At 36.9% G+C, this 19,885-nt stretch overlaps 1 protein-coding gene across 5 annotated transcripts in view; it reads left to right on the forward strand.

The window, feature by feature from the left end:
* Window positions 1–100: 100 nt before the first annotated feature.
* The window catches only part of PHTF1 (putative homeodomain transcription factor 1), a 61,509-nt gene continuing 41,724 nt past the window's right edge, over window positions 101–19,885 (forward strand). For 4 of the 5 annotated variants that reach the window (XM_019919512.3, XM_019919513.3, XM_073809442.1 and 1 more), the window contains exons 1-3: window positions 101–442; window positions 750–824; window positions 1,457–1,513. In XM_019919512.3, the coding sequence (XP_019775071.1) occupies window positions 780–824; window positions 1,457–1,513 (102 nt within the window). In that variant the 5' untranslated portion in view covers window positions 101–442; window positions 750–779. Of the gene's footprint in view, window positions 443–749; window positions 825–1,456; window positions 1,514–15,766; window positions 15,942–19,885 lie in introns of those variants that run through there. The other variant, XM_019919514.3, reaches the window with a different exon arrangement.

Raw genomic sequence — 19,885 nt, forward strand, 5'->3', positions numbered from 1 at the left:
GAGGACGCGTGCCCGCCGCCCCGAAGCAGCTGCTACCCGGGCCTTGGGACCTCTGCACTTGACTTTTTTCAGCGGAACAAAGCCGTTTGCCGTTGCCGTAGCGACTGGCAGCCTAGCTAATACCGCCTTCACTTTCTATCCCCCTCCTTTCCTAGCTCATTCTTTGCTTATTTTAGGGTCTGTCCGATGACCCTATAGGTCGGGCTTGGAGGGCGCCGGCTCTCTGGCAACAGACTGCCCTCCTCTGGGCGCTGGGCGGCCGGCTGCCTCCGAGGCTGGGGCGGCCTCCGCAGTCTCCATGGTAACGGCCCAGACGGCGTCTCCGCCTCGGGGGGAAGATGAGGCCTGCCTGGCCCGCCGCCTCGCCCCCGGCCTCATGGCCGGGCCGGGGCCACTGAGGAGGAAGGTCCCGGCCACCGGACTGCGGGGCAGCGTGCACCAGGTGAGAGCAGGACTCCTGGGAGCGGAGGAGGTGGGGTGCAGGTCAACTCCAGCGACCTCCCCTCCTCTCCCAGTTCCCTGCATCCCTGAACACACTCGCACAAAATATCGCAGAGAGGCTTCTCCGGTCGCCACTGCGCCAGAGTTGTTTTTGGTATGCGTTTGTTTTTTTTCCTGGCAAACAGCAGGGGAACGAGACGGTCAGCAGCGCATGGAGAGGCTGAGAGAAGCGTTTTCTGAGTTCTACCCAAACTGGGAGAGTACCTTTAAGCAACTGGACTCACTGACTGGTTTTCCTTCATTTTCAGTGAAATCCCATTCTCTGGCTGGAGACACAGATGGCCTCAAATGAGAGAGATGCTATATCGTGGTACCAAAAGAAGGTAATATCAATGTATTTTTATTTGTAAAGCATGCTTCCTGCAAAAAGGTCCCACAAAGAATACCTATCATGTTAGTTTTCCCTGAGCTTGGTAGTGCAGGTATTCTTACATGATATCTCTCAACATAAATGGAAAAACTGATGGACAAGGTCATTAGGTCTTTTGAGCTCAGTTCTAGGTCCCCGAATAAGATTTTCAACCTCCCATCTCCAGGCTGCATTCACAGTGTCACAGCAATGCTTTGAGAGTTTGCTTCTAATCAAACTGCTGCTTTTTCAGGCATAAAACTTTATCTGCACAGCTCAGATTGGTACTGTCAATTTTAATGAGCTGTCCATTACCTTTTATTTCTCTAGTTTCCTACTGATGTTTTTCTTAAGTGGAAGTATCTTTTAAGGTGATATTTAATTTGAAATATTTTGGACATTGCTTTTCAACTTACTTTTAGATCCAGCTAACTTGAATTTTGAAGGAAATAGTCCTAGGAAATAATAATTTATTCTAGCCTCAGAGAAGCACAGAAATTTCCCAGGTATCATATGGATACTTAATAGTTTCATGACTTTTGTGAGACTTGACCGAAATAAAAGGATTTCCTTTGCATCACTTAAATAGCCTGCTTCCTATTTCAGATTGGAGCATATGATCAGCAGATATGGGAAAAGTCAATCGAACAGACTCAGATTAAGGTAAATTGATTTCTTTGGTTTTTTCGCTTTGTTTTACTGCTTTAATATGAGGAGTGAATTGTATTTACTTTTTAAAAATTCTGCACTTATCCACCAAATATGGCGTTCTTTGTTCTTTGAAGTGAATAATGAAAACAACACTGCAAATGGGATGATAAATGACAATTGACATTTGGCCTCTGTATCAGGGAAATAGAAAGGGGTGGTTGGTCTATGATGAATTTGAAAGCAAATGTCCCATATAAATGGGGCTATGGCTAACTCTGGCGGTAGAGTTAGTTGTGGTAACACAGGCCCAGTATTGCCACAGCTTCAGGGTTCTCAAGAGAAGCTGTGAATATTCATTTTTATGTGAAATATCCAGGTTTTTTAGAGCATCTCCTCCTCCTCCTTCCCCCCTCTACTTCCTATTCTCCCCCTCCCTCTCCTCCCCCCTCCTCCCCTATCTCCTCTTCCTCTTTTCTTCCCTGCAAGTCAAATAAAATCCATTTGTTGCCTGAATCTCTTTTTCAATTACTGGTTTAGAGTATGGGCCTAAGTATTTCAGGTTCTTAAACTTTTTTCTACACTGTTTTTGGAACTGAGCAGATTCTTGGAGTTATTGCATGCTAGCCAGGCAACCAAAAATTGATGTGTAATTCAGAATGCCAGGTTATTAATTTATAATAGGGGAGGGGAGGGTTAAATAATCTAATGTTCCAAAATCAAGGTTGTGGGATCAACATGTTTGGGGGGGGATGCAAATTAGTCATGGAAAGGTTGCTTGGTAGCCAAATGTAATTGCCTAGTCTTGAGAGATGGGGAAAATCCTAAAGAGCATCCTGCCCTTACAGAATGTCTCTCTATTGACATTAATACTTAGATCTACAGATTCCAGGGTCTTACCTCCTTGGAAAGTACTGAATAATGGCTGGCAGATTTTTGTTTTTGGACCTTTCTTTTTTAAAGATTTTTCCACAGACCCTCTATTAACATTAAAAAAAAATGTATGTATGGGTGTAATACAACTTAATAGTTCTATTTATCTCCAAGTCAGATTGATTGGACTGGGATGTTTAAATCTCGGGTGAAATACTTTTAGGGCAAATTCTTTTTGTAAGCCACTCAATTAGAAAGTTGTTTGAACTGCATGCTACTTGGCTAGCTTTTCATAATTTTGTACAGTCCTTGATGTTTTATATTAATAGGAGATGGGATTAGGATGAATAAATCCCCCAATTTTATTTTGTAACTCTCTAAATCCTGTCCTGTTATTCTTTTGTGAGCTCTGAAAAGTATGGGTAGTAGTAAGTCTGGTGTAATGGAAAGAGCACAGAACTGGGCATTGGATCTCCTTTTGTGACCTCTGTCTAGCCTTGTGATCTTGAACAAGCACTGTAGTTTGTCTGGGTTTTGGTTTATTTATCCTTAAAAGGATTTTACTTCCTGCTATAGAATTTCATTACCTACCTCCTTCCCGTACCCAATTTAAATATTTCCTCAACCCTTATTTCCATGCCATTTTATACATACCTTCCTTTTGGTACACCATCTCCTGTGTTACTTGTTAACCTGTGTGTTTTCATGGACCTCGAGGGCAGGCATTGCATTTGTATTCCACTCTTAGAACATTCTGAGTCATACTAGGAACTCAGTGTTTCTGTATTTAATTAAACTCCAACTATTATGTATATTTTTATTCATTGTTTTCTCAAAAGGTAATCTATCTAATACCTCCTTAATGTATACTTTTTAATTTAGCAGTGGAAAGAATAAAATTAAAGAGAACTCTAAAAATTTACTGAGTTAATGTACCAAGGCCTCCCAGGTGCGAAGGATACAGTCAACAAGACACACATGGTTCTTGCCTTCATGAATTTTACAGTCTAATGGTAGTGGGAGAAAAGCCAAGTTATCTTTTTAAGTATGTTTAAGTCTTAGATGGAAGCTGACCAAAGTATAGGACACAAAGAAGTATTTAATGCAATTTAAAACAGATTACACAAATATACATGTTTTTGAAAACAAATTTAAAAAGAAAAGGAAAGAAAATTAAAAAAACAAAATGAATAACAATATTAACATCAGATCACAATACAATAAAATTAGAAATTACATAATAAAAATATAATTCAAAATTATAAAAAATATAAATTAAAAAAATCTTAACTTGGATCATGAAAAGTGGTAGGAACTGTTCTACAAACATTTACTGAGCTACTATGTTTAAGACATTTTGCTTGGTGCTGAGCACAGAAGTACAACGCTTGTATAAGGGAAGATAAGTAGCCCAATCCGGTTGGGGTATAAGGTAAGCAGATGAGATGATAGGTCATAAATCAGTTTAGAGCTGAGCTGACTGCTTTACTAAGAACTTTAGATACTGTACTATATAAAATGAAAAAATTTGTATTGTTTTTAAGTAGAGGGGACACATCATATCTGCTTTTTTGAAGGATAGAAATAAAAACGTAGATATAACAAAATTTGTAGAATGCTTCCAAAATAATACTTGATGAAATTATATCACTCTAAATGTCTATATTAACAAAAAATGTCTAGATTGACTAGGAAGAAAGAGTTACAATGATTCAAGTTAACATACGAAGAATCTGAGAAATAAAACAATAATAAGTCAAAGTAAAGAAGGGGAAGAAATATCAAAAATAAAACTAAAACAGAGACTTCCCTGGTGGCGCAGTGGTTAATAATCCGCCTGCCCATGTGGGGGACACGGGTTCGATCCCTGGTTGGAGAAGATCCCACATGCCCTGGAACAATGAAACCCATGCGCCACAACTACTGAGCCTGCACTCTAGAGCCCGTGCGCCACAACTACTGAGCGCACGCACCGCAACTACTGAAGCCTGTGTGCTCTAGGGCCTGTGCTCCACAACAAGAGAAGCCACCGCAATGAGAAACCTGCACACTGCAAGGAAGAGTAGCCCCTGCTCACTGCGACTAGAGAAAGCCCGCGCACAGCAACGAAGACCCAGCACAGCCAAAAAAAAACCCCAAAAAACAAAAAAACCTAAAACAGTGTTCATGTATTCTTCATTTAACAAATATTTGTTGAGCACTTACCTACCATGTGTCAGGCAGTAGGATGGGCACTATATCTATATAATGATGAGCAGAAACACTCAACATTTTTTGGAGCTTATGATAAAGTGGGAGACAAACAATAATAAAATTAATCCTACTAATGAATAAAAATTACTTTGTGATAAATGCTAAGAAGGAGAGCTACTATTTGCAAGCTATTATAACAGGGAAATGGACCTAGTCAAGGAGGTCAGAGAAGCCTTCCCTGAAGAACTGATGCTTCAAGTGAGATCTGAAGGATGAATAGCAGTTAATTAGGTCAAGAACAAATATACTTATCTGACAAAAACTCTTTCAGAAAGCAGAGGAGGAAGTATGCTTCCCAGCTCATTTTTTGAGACCAGTATTACCCTGATTCCAAAGGCAGACAAAGACAGCACAAGAAAATTTGTCATAACTGTACTACAAAGCTACAGTAATCCAAACAGTATGGTATTTGCACAAAAACAGACACATAGATCAGTGGAACAGAATAGACCACCCAGAAATGGGCAGTGTATTATATGGGCAATTAATCTACAACAAAGGAGGCGAGAATATACAGTAGGGAAAGGACAGCCTCTTCAGAAATGCTGTTGGAAAAGCTGGAAAACTACATGCAAAAAAATCAAACTGGACTACTCTCTCACATGATGCACAAAAATAAATTCAAAATAGATGAAAAATTTTAAATGTAAGACCTGAAGCTGTAAAACTTCTAGAAGAAAACATAGGTTGTGCGCTCTTTGACATTGGTCATAGTAATATTTTTGGATATGTCTCTTCAGTCAAGGGAAACAAAAACAAAAATAAACAAATAGGACTATGTCAAACTAAAAGACTTTTGCACAGCGAAGGAAACTATCAATAAAATGAAAAGACTGCCTACTGAATGGGAGAAGATATTTGCAAATGGAATATCCAATAAGGGGTTAATATTCAAAATATACAAAAAATTCATACAACTCAACATCAAAAAAGCCAAACAACCCAATTAAAAAATGGGCAGAGGACCTGAATAGACATTTTTCCAAAGAAGACATACAGATGGCCAGTGGGCACATGAAAAGATGCTCAACATACTAATCATCAGGGAAATACAAATCCAAACCACAATGAAATATCACCTCACACCTGGCAGAACAAATTACAAGCATTGGTGAGAATGTGGAGAAAAGGGAACCCTTTTGCACTATTGGTGGGAATGTAAATTGGTGCAGCCATTATGGAAAACAGTATGAAGATTCCTCAAAAAGTTAAAAATAGAACTACCATATGATCCAGCAATTCTACCGCTGGTTATTTATCTGAAGAAAACAAAAACACTAATTAGAAAAGACATATGCACCCCTATGTTCATTGCAGTATTATTTACAATAGGCAAGATATGGAAGCAACCTAAGTGCCCATCAACAGATGAATGGATAAAGAGGATGTGGTATCTATATACAATGGAATATTACTCAGCCATAAAAGCATGAAATCTTGTTGTTTGCAGCAACATGGATGGCCTTAGAGGATATTATTCTAAGTGAACTAAGTCAGACGGAGAAAGACAAATACTCTATGATTTCACTTATATGTGGAATCTAAAAAAATAGATGAACAAACATAACAAAACAGAAAGAGTTACAGATAGAAGAAACAGGTGGTTGCCAGAGAAGAGTGGTGAGGGGAAGAAATAGGTGAGGGAGATTAAGAGGTACAAACTTCCAGTTGCAGAATAAATGAGTCACCAGTATGAAATGTACAGTGTGGGGAGTATGGTCAGTAATTATGTAATATCTTTGCATGGACAGATTATATCTAGACTTATATTAGTGGTCATTTTGAAATGTATAGAAATATGGAATCACTATGTTGTATAACAGGAACTAACAGACTATTTTAGATCAATTGAATTTCAAAAACAAACTTATAGAAAAAGAGATCAGATTTATGGTTAGCAGGCAGGGGGTTTGGAGGAGGGGGAATTGGATGAAGGCAGTCAAAAGGTACAAACTTCCAATTATAAGATAAATAAGTACTAGGACTGTAATGTACAACATGAATATAAATAACGCTGCTGCATGTTATATATGAAAGTTGTTGAGAGTAAATCCTAAGAGTTCTTATCACAAGGAAAAAAAATTTTTTTTCTCTTTCTTTAATTTTGTATCTATGAGATGGTGGATGTTCACTAAACTTATTGTGGTAATCATTTCATAATGTATGTAAGTCAAATCATTATGCCATATACCTTAAACTTATACAGTGCTATATGTCAATTATATCTCAATAAAACTGGAAGAAAAAAATCCTACCTGAGGCATAATATGGAGCTTTTAATAAACTATCATACTGATTTATTAAAAAGAAAGAAAATTTGTCCTAAACATAACTGTAAAAATCTTTAATAAAATATTAACAAACCAAATCCAACAACATGTAAAATGGATTATCTACCATGACCAAGTGGGATATCTGAGAAATATGTTGTTGGTTTAAGATAAATTAATGTAATATATCATATTAATAAGGGATAAAATGCATGGTCTTTTCAGTAGAGACAGGAAAACCATTTGACAAAATTCAATGCCCATTACTGATAAACTGGTAATTTCTTCAATCTGTCAAAGGGTGTCTATTAAAAAACCTGTCATTGGGATTGACATATATACACTAATATGTATAAAATAGATGACTAATAAGAACCTGCTGTATAGCAAATAATAATAATAAGTTATCATGTATTTAAAAAAAAACAAAAAACCTACAGCTTACACTATAGTTAGGAATTAAAGACTGAGTGCTTTGTCCCTCAAATCAGGAATAAAGCAAGGATGTCTGCTCTCACCACGTCCATTTAACGTTGTACTAGGGATTCTAGCCAGTGCAGTAAGACAAGGAAAAAGAAATAAAAGGCATTGAGAAAAGAAAATGAAAATTGCTTTTATTCATGGTGACATGATCCCATATTTAGAAATTCCTAAGGCATTACTAACAATAAATGAGTTTAGCAAGGCCTCTAGATTTAAGATCAATATACAAAAATTATTTGTATTTCTATATACCAGCCATGAGTATTCCAAAAATGAAATTAAGAAAACAATTCATTCACAATACATCACAAAGAGTAAAATACTTAGGAATAAGTTTAACATAGTATGTATAACCCCTGTATACTGAAAACTACGAACATTGCTAAGAGAAATTAAAAATCTGAAGAAATGGAGTAGCATTTCACACTTGTGATCTGAAAGACTTAACATTGTTAAGATGGCAGTTCTCTCCAAATGTATCTATAGATTCACTATAATCCCTTTAAAGTTCCAGCAGACTCTTTTCTTTTGGTAGAAATTGATAAGCTAATTCTAAAGTTGATAAGGAATGTAAAAGACCTAAAATATTCAAAATAAGTTTAAAAGGACTAGAGTTAGAGGACTTACTGGATCTCACAATTTACTGTAAAGCTGTAAGTAATTCAGATAGTGTAGTATTGGCATGAGTAATAGATCAATGGAACAGAATAGAAAATCTAGAAATAAATCCTTACAGTTTTGATAAATTGATTTTGACAAAGATGCCAAAATAATTCGATGAAGAAATGATAGTCTTGTCAACAAATGGTGCTGGAACAATTGGATAGCTACATGTATAAAAATGAACTTTGATTCTTACCTCACACTGTACACAAAAATTACTTAAAAAGGATCATGGACTTAAGTGTAAGAACTAAAAGTCTAAGGTTTTCTAGAAGAAAATGTAGAAGATCTTTGTTAGTCAGGATATGGAGGAACCAGAACTCTCATACACTGCTGGTGGGAATGGAAAGTAGAAACATTTAAATATATATACTTCTCATATGACCCAGCATTTCCACCCCTAGTTATCTACCTAAGAGAAATAAAAACATATGGGCACATGCAAATATTCATAGCAATACTATTCATAATTGCCAAAAACTAGAAAAAAAATCCAAATATCTATCAACTGGTGAGTAGGTAAACAAATGTGTTATATCCATACAATGGCACATGACTCAGCAATAAAAACTATTAATACATGCTACAACATGGATGAACCTCAAAAATGTTATGCTAAGTGAAAGGGACCAGACACAAAAGACTATATTCTGTGATCCAGTTTGTATGAAATTTCTAGGAAAGGCAGGTTTATAGAAATAGAAAGCAGATCAGTGTTTGCCTACAGCTGGGGGATAGGAACAGAGATTTATTGCCATTCTTGTTTTTCTGGTGATGGAAATGTACTAAAATTTGAGTGTGATGATGGTTGCACAACTCTATAAATTTACCAGAAATCCACCAAATTAACTACTAAAACTACACTAAAAATAAGTGAGTTTTACAAAGTATTAATTATACCTCAATATAGCTATTTTCTTAAATCACATCAATAGAAAAAAATAGGAGAAATCATAATGTAGTACACAACAAATTCATATATATTCCCAATGAAAATTGTCTTCTAAAATTTCTTAATTGAGAAAATATATTAAATCTAAGGTCTAACATTATTTTCAGTAATGAAGCTCAACTTAGTCCCCCCCCCCACAAAAGAATAAAACAAGAATAACCCCTATTACTATTATTTAACATGCTGTTTGAGATATATTTGCTAAGATGAGCAAAACATTCTAATTAATATTATCTTTGCTTTTAAAATATTTGTTCTTTTATTTTTCTAATTAATATTAGAATAACAAAAATCAGTGTTTGAAAATGATATGATTTTACACCTAGGAAATTTTAAATGGCTAATCATAAACACACAGGTGATTTCAGCTGTATTTGTAACCTTTTATTTCTTGAACTGGATAGTGGGTACATGATAGATGAGACACCTCATTAAAGATGACAGTTGGAATATGTGCATTAATCTCCATCTGATTTCTTCTGAAAATTCTCTAAAATTATAATAAATAAGAAAAGAAATCAGCCTACAATAGGAGTGAAAGAATGGGAGAGAAGACTACTGTAAAAGAGAGCTGTTAACACAATTTTGAAAGTTGGAAAATGGATGTAAAGAAAGTAAAAATGTTAAGTGTCTATAGTAGGGGATGCCAGTGGGAAACAAGTGAATTCCCTGTTTTAAAACACCTGTATTTAGTGGTTACCAGTGGGGAGAGGGAAGTGGGGAGGGACAATATAGTGGTAGGGAATTAAGAGGTGCAAAGTATTATCTATGAAATAAGCTACAAGGATATATTGTACAACACAAGGAATATAGCCAATATTTTATAAATAACTATAAATGGAGTATAACCTTTAAAAATTGTGAATCACTATATTGTACACCTGTAGCTTTTATAATATTGTACATCAACTATTCTTAAATTTAAAAAAGATTAGAGGAAAAAGACCACTGTATTTAATTTCTGAAAGACTCAGGAATTAGATGCATCAGGTATATCTGCAGATATGAGGTAGAACTGGAAATAGGATTGTTTGAGCATATGTATAAGGGGCAATAGACCTGCCCCCAGATCCTCCACCTTATTCTACACAGCCTCATAGTTACCTTATCTTCCACTGACAGAAGATTGAAGTTTGCTCTCTGGAGAGGCTGAAACAGAGAAGTTCTGGATTCTGGAATACCATACACAAATGAGAATGGGGTGAAATACTGTACTCATAAAGGAGATTAAGTAAAAGTCTGGTGGCCAGGCTTATAATCTCTAAACAGAAGACTGGAATTTCTTTTTGCACAAGCTGACTGAAAAGACCTAAGGATACTGGAAGTGAAATGGCTGGCTACTCTCTACAACGAGACCACTGTTCAATAAGCTTCCCCTACTGCACACTGAATGGGCATTCAGCATGTTAGTGCCTCACTCTTAAGTATAAATGGATAATTGAAGATGCTCAAATATTTGAGACCTAGAGAAAAGGAAGGAAAGAGATTTTAAAAAATGATACAGGAATTATAAGAATACTATTTTAAAGATATAATTAATATATTTAAAGAACTGTGTACTATTTTTTAAAAAGTCTATAGATGAAAAAGTAAGAGAACCAGAAAATAAAAATAACCAAACTAAATTCAGTAGGAAAGTTGGAAGATAAAGTTGAGGCCATTTCCCAGAAAAATAATATGAAAGAATGAGGAAAAAAAAAATAGAGGGCTTCCCTGGTGGCGCAGTGGTTGAGAGTCCGCCTGCCGATGCAGGGGACGCGGGTTCGTGCCCCGGTCCGGGAAGATCCCACATGCCGCGGAGCGGCTGGGCCCGTGAGCCATGGCCGCTGAGCCTGCGCCTCCGGAGCCTGTGCTCCACAACGGGAGAGGCCACAGCAGTGGGAGGCCCGCGTACCAGAAAAAAAAAAAAAAAAAAATAGAAAAGTGAGTGCAGTTCATGTAGGAAGCCTAAAATCCAACTAATAGGTGTTCCAGGAAACGGAAATATGTGGAGAAGAAATTATCAAATAAATAATATTTTAAAATTTCCCAGAGCTGAAATACACACATTTACAGATCAAAAGGATCTTTTGAGTGATCAGCATTATTATGAAATTTCAGAACTAAATTTTAGAAAGATTCACTTCAGTCTGCCTCTTGTGTTTCTCCTGTGAGTCTCCTTTATTCACACAAAACACCACTTCTGGTCACTAAATGTGTGGAGATTTTTCCCTACACCAGGCAGTTCTCTGTGACACCAGCTGGGTATCCTACAATTCAACTCATTTCTGACACTGTGTACCTGGAGGTAGTGTCAGCTCACACAGGTTAAGGGCTTGGTCCCACAAGACTGCTCCTTACCCCACTTTGGATGCCAACTGCAAGAAGTAGGTCCTAGGTTACCCCCAACTTCTGTCCAATTCGGCTACAAGTCAGAATTTCTCACAACCTTCTCCTCAGGTTTGATTAATTTCCTAGGGTGGTTCATAGAACTCAGGGAAACACTTCCTTAAACATTTACCAGTTTATTAAGGAATATGATAAAAGATACAGATGAATAGCCAGATGAAGAGGTACATAGGGTGAGGTCTGGAAGGGTCCAGAGCACAGGAGCTTTTGTCCCTGTGCAGTTTGGGGTATGTCACCCTACTGGAGTGGATGTATTCACAAAGCTGGAAGCTCTCTGAACTTCATGGAGGCTTCATCTAGTAGGCATGATCAATCATTAACTCTGTTTTCAGCCCTTCTCCCTTTGCAAGAGAATGGGGGAGAGGGAGGGCCTGAAAATTCCAAGCTTCTAATCATAGTTTGTTCCTTCTGGTGACCAGCCCTCATGCAGGAGCCCACCTAGAGTTGCCTCATTAGAACAAAAGGCACTCTTGTCACCCAGGAAATCACAAGGGTTTCAGGAGCCCTGTGTCAGGAACTGGGGACAGAGACCAAAATAAATTTCTTTTTACAAATCACAACATCACAATAACATTTGAAATTAGAGCCTGTGTTAAGCAGGGAATAGAGAGAAGGATCAAAACAGATCTTATACAAGATTGGGAGTCAGAATGACATTGGGCCTCTCAGCAGCAACTTCTGGCTCATTGGAAGTTAGAAGACGATGGAACCTTCAAAGTTCTCAGAGAAAATGGCTTTCAATATAAAACTTTATGCCCAGTCTAACTATTAACCAAGTATAAAGGCATCACATGAAGATATATTCAAACCCTCAAAGTCTAAAAAGTGTGTCACTCATGTCTCCCCTCAGAGGAGGACATGTACTGTATACGAGTGAGTAAACCAAAAAAGAGGAATCCATAGTATCAGGAGACAGGATGGCTGACACAGAGAGAGGTAAAAAGAATTCTGGGTTCTTAAGAGATGTCCCAAGATGAAGTTCATTTATTAGGCTAGAAAATAACAAGACCAGAAAGGAGCAGGCAGACAGGAAACTGTGGTATGTAGACATCTTCAAGGAGGAAAAAAAAGAAACCAGTGTTTGTTGTGTTTGAGCACACTGGGAGCAGATTTGTAACACTTATAGGGAGTTTCAAAATGAATTAGTAATCTATATGTAGAAAGTTAAGTGAATGAAAAAAATGAAGCTTGTCATATATGGCCTTTCTTATGTTGAGTTTCTTTCCCTCTATAGTCACTTTGCTGAGTTTTTATCATAAATGGGTGTTGAATTTAGTCAAATGCTTTTTCTGCATTTATTGAGATAATAATATGATTTTTATCCTTCGTCTGGATAATGTGGTATATTCAATTGATTTGTGGATGTTGAACAGTCCTTACATCCCAACATAGGAGCACCTAAATATATAAAGCAAATATAAACAGACCTAAGGGGAGACATAGAGAGCAATGCAGTACTAGTAGGGGACTTCAGTATCCAACTTTCAACAATGGATAGATCATCCAGACAGAAAATCAATAAGGAAACGTTTGGCTTGAACTGCACTTTAGACTAAATGAACCTAACAGACATATACAGAACATTCCATCCATCAGCAGCACAATACACATTCTCCTCAAATGCACATGAAACCTGCTTCAGGATAGATCATATGTTAGGCCATGAAACAAAGTCTTAACAAATTTAAGAAGATTGAATTTATAACAGATAACTTTTGACCAGTGTTATTAAACTAGAAATCAATAACAGGAGGAAAACTGGAAAATTCAAAAATATGTGGAAATTAAACAGTATAATCTTGAACAACCAATGGGTCAAAGAGTCAATTAAAAATTTTGAGACAAGTGAAAAGGAAAAATTTTATACACTTACAATGAACTGTCTGCAAAAGAAATTAAGAAAGCAGTTCCATTTACAATAGCATCGAAAAGAATAAAGTGCTTAGGAATAAATTAAACAAGGAGGTGAAAGATCTGTACACTGAAAAATATGGAACATTGATGAAAGACATTGAAGAAGACACAAATGAAAGATAGCTCATGTTCATGGATTGGAAGAATTCCTACTGTTAAAATGTAATGTACAACATGATAAATGTAATCAACACTGCTGTATGTTATATATGAAAGTTGTTAAGAGAGTAAATCCTAAGAGTTCTCATCACAAGGAAAAACTTTTTTTTCTATTTTGTTTATTTTGTATCTATGTGAGATATTGGATGTTCTCTAAACTTGTAATTATTTCATGATGTATGTAAGTCGAATCACTGTGCTGTATACCTTAAACTTATACAGTGCTCTATGTCTTTATATTTCAATAAAATGGGAAGAGAAAACCTATTATTTGGAAAAGGAAAAAAATATTGTTAAAATGTCCATACTACCCAAAGCAATCTACAGATTCAAAGCAATCTCTATCAAAAGTCCAATGGCATTTTTAACTGATACAGAAAAAATAATCTTAAGATTCATATGGAACCACAGAGGGACCCCAAATAGCTAAAGCAATCTTGAACAAGAAGACCAAAGCTGGAGACATCTCATTTCACTTTCTGATTTCAAATTCTATTACAAAGCTATAGTAATAAAAACAGTATGGTACTGGCATAAAAGACACATAGAGCAGTGGGACAGAATAGAGAGCCCAGAAGTAAACCCATGCACATAGGGTCAACTAATCTTTGGCAAAGGCACCAAGAATACACAATGGAGAAATGACAGTCTCTTCAATAAATGGTGTTGGGAAACTGGATATCTTCATGCAAAAGAATGATATCAGACCCTTATTTTACACCAAACACAAAAATAAACTAAAAATGGATTAAAGACTTAAATGTAAGACCTGAAACTGTATAACTCCTAGAAGAAAACATAGGGAAAAATCTCTTTGACATTGGTCTTGGAAATGATTTTTTTGAATTTGACACCAAAAGCACAGGCAACAAAAGCAAAAATAAACAAATGTGACTATATCAAACTAAGAAGTTTTTGCACAGCAAAGGAAACATCAACAATATAAAATGCAACCTGATCCAATTAAAAAATAGGCAAAGGGCCTGTATAGACATTTTTCTAAAAAGGACATACAAGTGGCCAGCAGGTATATGAATACGTGCTCAGCATCTCTAATCATTAAGGAAATGTAAATCAAAACGACAGTGAAACATCACCTCATTCCTGTTAGGATGACAATTATCAGAGAAGTCAAAAGATAATAAGCATTAGTGAGGATACAGAGAAAAGGAAACCGTTGTATACTGTTGGTGGGAATGTAAATTGGTACAGCTGTTATGGAAAAGAGTATGGAGGCTCCTCAAAAAAATAAAAATAGAACTACCTTATGATCCAACAATCCCTCTTCCTGGATATTTATCCAAAGGAAATAAAATTACTTTCTTGAAGAGATATATGCACTTCATATTCATTGCAGCATTATTCATGGTAGTCAAGATATGGAAACAACTTAAGTGTCTGTTGACAGATGAATAGGTAAAGAAAATGTGCCCTATTTCTCTGTCTATCTTATGAGGTGGAATATTATTCAGCCTTTAAAAAGAAGGAAATCCTACCATTTGTTACAACACAGATGGATCTGGAGGGTATCACACTAAGTGAAATAAAACAAGCACAGAAAGCAAATACTGCAAAATCTCACTTATAAGTGGAATCTAAAAGAGTCAAACTCATAGAAGCAGAGTAGAATGGTTACCAGGGGCTGAGGTGTGGGGGAAATGGGGAGATGTTGGTCAAAGGTAATAGACTTGCAGTTATAAGATGAATAAATTTGGGAGATCTAATATACAGCATGGTGACTATAGTTTATAATACTGTATTGTATACTTGAAATTTGCTAAGAGAGTAGATTTTAAATGTATGCAACACACAAAAATGCAAAAAAATGCTAACAATCTGAGGTGATGGATATGTTAATTAGCTTGATTGTGGTAATCATTTCACAATGTATATGTATATCAAAGCCTCACATTGTATATCTTAAATATATACAATTCCTATTTATAAAGGTAGGGGGGAAAATGAGGCAATTAACAATTTCAGGGCAAACAGCATTTCCAAGAAAGGAAATATAATCATTGGTTACTACTTGACTTAGGTGGGAACATGTTTTATGTAATCATAATACTCTAAACATCAAATATTGATTTAACTAAAATTGTGAGAAAACTATATGGGGGAAACTATAGTGCATGCAGGAGGGCATGTGTATGTGTTTTTGGTGGTGTAATAATAATAATGATAATGAGTATTTAGAATGTGTCTTGTATTATTTTAAGAACTTCTCTTTCTCTGTCTCTGTCTCTCTCGCTTTCTTAATCAATCCTTACAACAATTCCATGAGGTAGATGTATTATCATTCTCATTTTACAGGTGAAGTAACTGAAGTGCAGAAAGGCTAAGTTAGAAGGCTATCTCCTCATCTTCAACTGTTAAGAAGATTGTTATGTCTTCACCTTTTGTCATGTGACTCGCAGTGCCTTCCTGTGGGAGGAGAGTCCTTCCTTGCCCCACAGGTTTCCAGCTTGGCCAGAGGACTGAGCAGAATGTGAGCTCCCCTACTTTGACCAGCCCTGTGCCTTCTCTCACCTTTCCTACTCAGTGAGCAGTTAGAGTGCTCAAGTTGGGGTTTGGAATTCTTCTGTGGCCTCACTTTCACACTGATCCCACATTTTTAATTACCAAGACTTCTGGATTCTACCTTCTTGTATTTTTTGACTATGCATACGTTTCCTAGGTCATGCTTCTGATGGTCTGGACTGACCTGTTGTCTGCACTCATCTGGTCCACAAACTATTGCCTGCAGCCAGACTCGCTGGAGCACTGCAGGCTTCATGTTTTACATGTTTATTGTCTGTGTCTAAGTCGGCCTTCGTGCAACAGTGGCTGGGTTGAGTACTAGCACACACGTGGTACAGCTCACGAACCCTAAAATACCACATGCCCTTTACAGACAAAGTTTGTCCACTCCTGATCTAGGTTACTGGAGTCACTTTTTTAAATTTCTGTTTTCTCTGCCCCCGTTTCCCCCTCACCCCTCAATAATCACTGAAGCCAGCTTATTGTTATTTTCTTTTTGTTTTAACACAAATCTGACTTTTTCTCATATTTAAAACTGTTCTCTGACTTCCTGTTATCCTTATGATAAATGCACACTCTTAGCATGATTATAGTCTTCAAAATCTGGCTTCTGCTTACCTCTCCAGTTTCTCTCTTTCATACCTTAACCCCTTTTTCACTTTCACTCTGCTTTAGGTCTTCTTGAACTTTAGTTTTTGTCATGCTATCTCTTATTTCGAGGTCTTCTCATATACTTTTCTGGGTTTTTTTTTGTTTGTTTTTTTTTTTTGCGGTACGCAGGCCTCTCACTGTTGTGGCCTCTCCCGTTGCGGAGCACAGGCTCCGGACGTGCAGGCTCAGCGGCCATGGCTCACGGGCCTAGCCACTTCACGGCATGTGGGATCTTCCCGGACCGGGTCACGAACCCGTGTCCCCTGTATCGGCAGGTGGACTCTCAACCACTGCGCCACCAGGGAAGCCCTCATATACTTTTCTTAATTTCCCCTTTTGCTACAGCCCATGTCCTTCTTTGCAAATTCTTATACACCCTTCAGGTCTTGGATCAGGTATTATTTTCCTTTGGAAATCTTTCTTTGACTTCTTAAATCTGAGTTAGGTGTCCTTTACACATATTCCTATAGTGCTGTACTTGCCTTGTAATTGTTGTTTTGTTGTTCATCATCTGCTCTAAATCAGGTGACTTCTCTCTTTGTGCCCGACTACTATACAGTAGTATAGAATCAGTGGCGTTAAAATGGACATTTCAGCACACTAAGAGAGAGAGATGTGTTACAGGGTTTCCCTTGTCTTTTATTCCCTTTTAAACATGGAGTCCAACAGTACTGCAGCAGTATTTCCAGTGCTTTAGTCCCTCTACCTAAAAGTAGGAACTACATCAGTCAGGTGGTTCTGAGCTTTGAAGATATTACACAGCTCTGTGGGGAGCAAACATTAGAGAGGGCTGAATACAGCCAGTAGCTGGGCTCTGCAGAAAATTTCCAGACCACTGCTCTAGCAACTAGTGCAGGGGTATCCCACTTTTCTCCTACAGTTTTATTGTGGGCTGCTAGGTTGTGGCCCTGGGTTGTGGCCAATAAGGAAATTCACTCACAGCTCCCCGGGTTTATTAATCCCATGGAACCTTTCAGAGGCATGCAATCTTGTTTATCTCAAAACCTCTCCCTACATTGATTAGGAATGCATTTTGTACTGTATGGTGAGAGACAGGATGTGTAGTGGTTTGTAGTGAGAATGAACGAGTTAGAGTCTCTGTGCCTTGTTTTCCTCATCTGTAAAGTGAAGATAATAAAGGTGCCTGTCTCACAGGACAGTTGTGAGGACTAAATGAGTTAAACAAATTAATGTAAGTTTATGTAAAGTGCTTAGAGTAGTGCTGTGCACATTTTGCCTCTTACTATACATACTGTAGAATATGTAGGATCAAGCAGAAGGATCCTAAAACAAAAGCATGGCATGTGTTTTTTATTCTTCCTCAGCACAGACACATATAAAAGTATCTAGCGACGGTCTTATCTGGCTCAAGAACGGTGGTCATAAATTTCTTAATGATTTTTGTCCAAAAAATGGTGAGGGAAGTTCAGGGGGTGTTTTCCTGAGGAACCTCAAACATTTGGCTTTACTGTCTGTTTTCCCTTCTGTGTGTGCACACTCTGAAGATAGAGCCGTGCTTGACTTCCTTACTGCTCTGTGCTTAGCTCAAGTAGCTTATCTGGCATACGGAAGAAACGTATTGCATATTTGTTGCCTAAGTGAATGAATGAATGTGTTTCTATTGCTGAGGGAGGTTTTCCTAATTTGGTGTTTACCTTTAGATAATGCTAATTCTGATTCTATAACATTGTAGGTGAAAAGTCTAGAAAGCAAAGAAAGTAGAAAAATTAATGTGGCTTTAAAGTTAAGGCACTTTAAGCTTCTTTAGTTAGAATAGTACTGCTGCAAATGTCCACAAGGCCTATGCCTGTTAGAATATAATACAGTGATATCTTTACTTTTAAAATTTTCATTTCTGATTTCAAATGTAGTACAAGATCATTGTTATTTCCATGAATATTATGCATATTTCAAAAATTAGTGCACATATTTTTTCCAAAGGGTTATTTTTGCCCCTGAAATGTCTAATTATCAAAATTTGATTCCTTCTTAGATTTAATTTTATTACATTTAGAGTTTTAAAACTTTTTTTTTGTTTTTGTTAAAATCTACAGTTTGTAGTTAATTGGATAGAAACATAGGGTTCACTTTAAAGAAATTGTTTGGCTGCATCTTTTAGTTAAACAGAACCAAAGATCAATATTGGCTCAATATCTAGACTAGAGAAATAGCAAATTACTCTAACGTTTAATTTTTACAATAATTTTAATGGTTAAATATCTAATTTTAAAAACTTGATCAGGAACTAGCATGTACAAGTGTTGATTGAGCACAAAATTAAAATTCATCTTTTAAAACAGTTATACTTATTAATCATAATGAAACAAAACTGTTAGGCAAACCAGGATTTTTAAACACAAAAGATAATTCACAAATTTGCTTTTGAGTCATAATATACAGCAAGGTTATCATGACTTTCAAATCCCGAGTTTTTCCTGTAAAACCATTGTCTATGTGTTAATAAAATAAAACATATTCAGTGAATATGAGTTACCAGGTTTCCCCCATTATCCAAAAGTAGAGTGTTCCTATGAAACTTTTCGTAAGCCGAAATGGCAATTGTGAAGAAGCAATTACCATAGGACACATCTTGCTAACAGATGCACAAAATACATCTAAATGCAGCACAGATGCTCACAGACACCTTTCAAAGCTATGGGGGCTTGATGCTGAGATGCTGAGTGTGTTCCTGGGGAAGGAGCCTGGTGGTGCTGCTCTCCCTGCTCGGGTGTGTGCTGCCTCTGTCAGAGCTCCCTGAGATCACTGAACGCTGTTTATGCTCTTCATCTTTGTTTGGAAAAGTAAAAATCCTCTTTGGATTTTTTTCGGTTAGCGAAGACAGATACTAATGTAGGTCTTTTGTAAAAGCGAAATGGTGTAAAGCAAACTTTTGAAAAGTGGGGGACTTCTACTCACACCCACCCACCCCAGAATGATAAGAGTACAGCTTGAGGAATTTTCACAAACTGAACATAACCATGTGATAAACACTCAGATCAAGAAATAGAACATTAGGAGTAACACAGAAGCTCCCCATCACATGCTCTTCCAGTCACTGCTACCAACAGAGGTAACCTGTATCCTTACTACTATAGCAGCACCATAGGTTAAGTTTTGCCTATTTTGAGGCTTACATAAATGAAATTATACAATACATACACTTTTGAGTCTAATTTCTTTTGTTCAATGTTACGTTTCTTTTGTTCAATATTATGTATGTGAGATCCAGTCATGTTGTTGCATAATTGCAGTTTATTCACT

The sequence above is a fragment of the Tursiops truncatus genome, chromosome 1 (genome assembly GCF_011762595.2).
Source record: "Tursiops truncatus isolate mTurTru1 chromosome 1, mTurTru1.mat.Y, whole genome shotgun sequence".
In the NCBI taxonomy this organism is placed as follows: Eukaryota; Metazoa; Chordata; class Mammalia; order Artiodactyla; family Delphinidae; genus Tursiops; species Tursiops truncatus.